This window comes from Myotis brandtii, unplaced genomic scaffold, assembly GCF_000412655.1.
Source record: "Myotis brandtii unplaced genomic scaffold, ASM41265v1 scaffold58, whole genome shotgun sequence".
Lineage (NCBI taxonomy): Eukaryota > Metazoa > Chordata > Mammalia > Chiroptera > Vespertilionidae > Myotis > Myotis brandtii.
In genome coordinates, this window is record NW_005370176.1 from 1,176,651 (window position 1) to 1,182,168 (window position 5,518).

At 41.3% G+C, this 5,518-nt stretch overlaps 1 protein-coding gene across 4 annotated transcripts in view; it reads right to left on the bottom strand.

Annotated features, from left to right (window-relative positions):
• FAM69A (family with sequence similarity 69, member A) overlaps positions 1–5,518 on the bottom strand; it is a 121,554-nt gene that overhangs the window by 6,056 nt on the left and 109,980 nt on the right. For 3 of the 4 annotated variants that reach the window (XM_014550034.1, XM_014550032.1, XM_014550031.1), the window contains exon 3: positions 2,915–3,022. In XM_014550034.1, coding sequence (XP_014405520.1) covers positions 2,915–3,022 — 108 coding nt within the window. Of the gene's footprint in view, positions 1–837; positions 902–2,914; positions 3,023–5,518 lie in introns of all 4 variants that reach the window. The other variant, XM_014550033.1, reaches the window with a different exon arrangement.

Consider the following 5,518-nt stretch of genomic DNA (forward strand, 5'->3'; position numbering starts at 1 on the left):
GAGAGGAGAGGAGAGAGACGAGTTAGAGATGAGACAGAGAAATATCAGTCAGTTGCCTCCCATGTTTGTCCAACGGACTGGGAATTGAACCTGCAACCTATGTATGAGTCCTGACCAGATATCGAACTCATAACCTTTTGGTTTATGGGACGATGTTCAAATCAACTGAGCCACCCAGCCAGGACTGTATGATCCTTTTAATTCGCTGCTGAATTTGGTTTTCTAGTATTTGGTTGAGGATTTCACATCAGTGTTTAAAAGAAATATTGGTCTGTAATTTTCTTATAGTGTCTTTGGTATCAGGGTAATGCTAGCCTCACAGAATGAGTTAAAAAGTTTTCCTTCCTCTTCAATTTTTTTTTAGAAAAGTTTGAGATGGATTGGTGATAGTTCTTTAAATGTTTGATAGAATTCACCAGTGGAGCAATGGGTCTTTTTCTTGCTAGGAGACTTTTGGTTACTGATTCAATCTCTTTACTAGGTATATATAGTTCTATTCAAATTTTCTATTTCTTGGTAAGTTTTGTGTTTCTAGCAATTTTCCCAATTCATCTAAGTTATCCAATTTGTTGGTGTGCAATTGTTCACAATAATCATATAATCCTTTTTATGAGTAAAAATGTCCCCACTTCTTTTCTAATTTTAGCAATTTGAGTTTTCCCTCTTTTTTCTTAGACCATCGAGCTAAAAGTTTGTCTATATTTTCAAAGAACCAACTTTTGGTTTCATTGACGTTCTCTATTGTTTTTCTATTTTCTATTTCATTTATCCGTGCTACAATCTGTATTATTTCTTTCCTTTTGCTAGCTTTGAGTTTAGTTTGTTTTTTCCTAGTACCTTAAGTTGTAGATTAGGTTGTTTCTTTGAGATCTCTCTTGTTTCTTCATGTAAGCATTTATAGCTATAAATAAAATTTTAAAAAGTCAAATTACATAACAGGATGAAAGGCAAAGCTTTCCTATGTTCATTTCCCTAATCCCACACCCCAGAATTAGTCAGTACTACCTATCTAGCTATTTATCAAACTAACATTATACGTTCTTACTATGTGCTCTGGTCTATGAATTTATTTTATTATTTTAATCCTTATAACAATACTACAAAGTAGATACTATTATTATTCTCAATTTACTGATGAAAAACTGAAGCCGAGAGATGTGAAGGTAACACCACTGTGTGGCTTAGCATGCTGAAGGTGACACAACAGGGCAAAGCCAGCATTTGAGCCCACCCAGACAGTCTACTCTTGCTTATATATAAAAAACAAATAGGGTTAAATTAATTAGTAATAACATTAATCCAAACAAAGCAGATTCTATTACTCCCCTGCTTCAGACCTTCTAATTCAATTTGAATAAAGTTCTAAGTCCTTTCCATTGCCTGTTTGACTTCATATGAACTGGCCTGGCCTTCTTCCCTGATCTGATCTTGTACCACTTACCCCTGGGTCCCTATGTCCCAGCTACACTGGTCTTTCTCTTCCTTGAGCTTATCAACTTAATTCCTGTTTCATGCCCTGCTTTGTTTGCTGTTGGTTCTGCTTGGAATGAGCTCTCAGAGATCTTCATACAGTTGTCTCCTTCACATATTCCAAGTCCCAGCTCAGATGTCGCCTTACACAGGCCCTTCCCTCACCAATTGTAGAAGAGATCCCCTTCCATCTCAAGTCATCTCTAACCCATTACCCCATTTTTCTTCACAGCCTTTAGCACTGTCTAAAAATGACCTCATTTCTTCATTTATTGAATTGTTTATTATCTCTTCTCTCACATTAGACATAAGGCACAGGAGGCCAGGAGCTTTATGTGTCTTATTCTCCAAGGTCTCACCCAATGCCTTAAACAGTTCCTATCACGCAGTAGATATTCAAATGTTAGACTCTGCTTCAGAAATCCTCTTAAACTTTGTTAGCATCATCAACTTAAAATATATTTTAAATTTCTATAATTATCAGAGTAATTATAGAAATTTATATTGGAACTTTCAAAATAATATACAGAAAAGATGTCCTTAAAAATCATGTAATATTCCCCTGCCCAAGGGTAACCAGTGTTGGTGTTTGTTACAGTTTCTTCCAGCCTAATAGTATTCTACTGCTCTAATTTATATTTCCTTGATGATAAGTGAGGTAGAAAATGTTTTTCATTATGTTTATCAGTTAGTCATAGTTCTTCTTTCGTGACTTAGCGCATCCTGTCCTTTGCCTATGCCTGCGGCTTAATTGTTCATGCAGGTATGAGCTCAAATGTTAGAAAAGTCTCCCTGATCACCTCCTCTAAAGCACATCCCCATCCCCTGCATTCTCCATCAGTTTGCCCTGTGTATGTCCTTATAAAACACTAGAGGCCTGGTGCATGAAATTCATGCACGGGTAGGGTCCCCAGGCCTGGCCGGCCATCAGAGCCGATTGGGGCCAGCTGCCAGCTGGGGCCTTCCTTCCCCTGTCTGCCAGTTGCTGGCTGGGGCCTTCCTTTGTTCTGTGTCGACCCCTGGTGGTCAGCGCATGTCATAGTGAGCGGTTGAACTCCCGGTCAGTCGAACTCCAGAAGGGACAATTCGCACATTAGCCTTTTATTATATAGGATACCACATCCTGTAATTATCTATTTATCTATCCACTGTTTATACTCCCCACCCCTCTGGGATTATATAAGATCCATAAAGGAAGTAATCCTACTTATCTTAACCACCGTTGTAGTCCTAGTAACCAAAACAGTGCCTGGAATATACTGGGAATAGGGGATTAACAAACATCTGTGGGATGAGTGAATCAAAGCATAGAAAATCGGAATATATAAAATGTCATAAAAATAAACTGCCCTAAAGCTCTGGTTCAATCATTCTTTTAATAACTCTTTAGTTTAAGGCAAAATTAGAGTGTGCCACCTGTAATGTTTATTCACAATGTCCATACCTGATTGTTGGGCTTGGTAGATAAGCATTTTCCAAAGTAAAGAGTTTCTGTAACACAAAGGCTGTTACATGCGGGCCCATCAATAACTCCATTCTTGTACTTGTCGCACTAAACACAGGAAATAAAAAAGTAGTTAATAGAAAAATGTTCACAAGAAGAAACATAATAAATACAACATAAAGAGATATCTATATTCTTTAAGAGAAGGCTCCTCAATAAAAATAACTCGGTATTGGATTTGAATCCATGCTCTGTTCCTTATTAGCTCTATGATGCTGAGAGACCTTGTTGCGACGAAGGTGTGCATAGAATTTTGAAACTATTTTTCCCACTTAACATGGTCTGAGGTGGTATGGTACCTACTCTCTCCAAGAATAGGGGCACTCTATTTTTCAAAACAGCTCTCTGGTTTTAAAATAAATTTAAAATAAAGTTTAAATTACCAAAATGTTTTAAAATAACAAAATAAAGTTACCTCTGTCGTCCCTGACATCATCCAAAAATAAGAAATAAATTTGGGGTGGTGAACATACAATACAGTGTACAGATGATGTGTTCTAGAATTGAGCACCTGAAACCTGTAGAATTCTGTTAACTGGTGTCCCCCAATCAATTCAGTAAAAAGGGGAAAAAGGAATAAAATTTTAAAAAGAAATGCAAGCTCTATCTTTGATAAAATAGGGTACCAATGTAACCCTAAGACATAATAGTGAGAATGGCCTGCCAAATTCAGTGAAAATTACACCAGAGTCCACAAGGATGCTGAGATTAAATACCTGCTCTGACCTCAATTCTCAGACAAAGCTGGCAAAACACTGCACAGGAGGTACATCTGAGGAGAAGAACCAACCATCTCCCTGGCTGCACTGAAGGCTTAAGGGACACAGCTGTGGGAACTTCCAAGGACTCTATCTGGCATCATGAAGTACAGGGCAAGGCAGTGCTGAATGATAAAACCCTTTAAGATGTTGTCTATGTGGGAGGTAGTCTGTTAATGAAACGGGTTGGAAAACACTATATCATGAGCAGCTTGTAATTGCCAGGGAGATATACAGGCTTAACCAATCTGTGTGAGTGTCTCTGTCTCACCTTTGTTTTTTTGTACGCGTGCGCGCGCGCACACACACACACACACACACACTGTCTCACCTTTGTTTTTTTGTATGCGTGCGCGCGCGTGCGTGCACGCTTGCACACACACACACACACACACACACACACACACACACTAACTCTCTGGGCACAGCAGCTTCACTACAGGCTCAGTTCACTGCCCCAGTTGCTTCCTATAAATACTCAGTAGTGAGTAACAATAAAAAAAAACACAACAACAAATATGAGGTTTGTATAGCAAACATACAAGAAAAAGGAGTAAAGAATAGGAAAAGCAAGTGTCAGATAAAGAAAATTTCCAGAAAAATGTCATGAAGCAGAACAAACATTGCTGTGAATTCAAAGGACTTAATGAAAAGGTTTGAAATAAGACCTCAACAGATAGTAAGTGCTCAGTAATAGCAATAGTTATTTTACATTTTTTCAAGTAAAAGGCATCAAATGCTTTTAAACACATAAGGATCAGAAAATATAACATCCAATAGCATCTCTTGAACCATTAGAGAATGAATTTCAGGCAACCAAGAGATCAATGGAGAAACTAAACATGAAAGCCAGTTGAAATGTTGGACTGGGATTAAAATACTCTGGGAATCTATTTCTTGATAATTGTTTATACAATATCTGATAGTTAATAGATGCTTACTATGTGTCAGGCACTGTTCTAGTGCTATACTTTTATTATCATGACAACAACCCTATTATATCCATTGAACCTGTTTTATATCTATGGTAAAAATAAGGAAACAGAAATATCTGTTAAGTAACTTGCTCAAGGTCACACAGCTCATTCTCTTTAGCACTACTGTATATTGTTCAGAATGTTGATATTATAAACTACTAGAGGCACGGTGCACAAAATTCGTGCACGGGTGGGGTCCCTAGGCCTGGCTGGTGATCAGGGCCGACTGGGGCCAGGCTGATCAGGGCCAGGCCGGAGAGGAGGCAATGGTCTCTGGGCCGGGCACTAAAGGAACGGGTGCCGGACGCCGATGCTGCCATCGTCAGCGCCCCACCACGGTGTGGTTCCCCGCCTCCCCTCCTCCTCCTTCCTTCGCTGCCCTGCCGCCACTGCAGCAGGTGGACAGCAGGCTGATCAGGGCCTGCCGGCCGGGGAGAAGAAGAGAGGGACAGGGCATGGGAGGTTGGCTGCTGGCTCTGAGGAGGGAACCGGCCCTCGGCCCCCCTGGGAAAGGGGCCGCGTCCGCCACCTTACCCCCCCTCCTGCCCCCCGCCCAGTTCCCCATCCCAGCCCAGGACCCAAAGGCCCCAGCGGGGTCAGGAGAGGAGGCAATGGTCACCAGGCCGGGGTGCAGAAGGTACGGATGCCGGATGCTGCCACTGCTATCATCAACGCTCCACCACCGCATGGTTCCCTGCCTTCCCCCCTCCTCCTTCCCTCGCTGCTGCGCCACCACCACGGCGGGCGGGCGGTGGGCCAATCAGGGCTTGCCAGCTGGGGGGAGGGATGGGGCACAGAAGGCTGGCTGC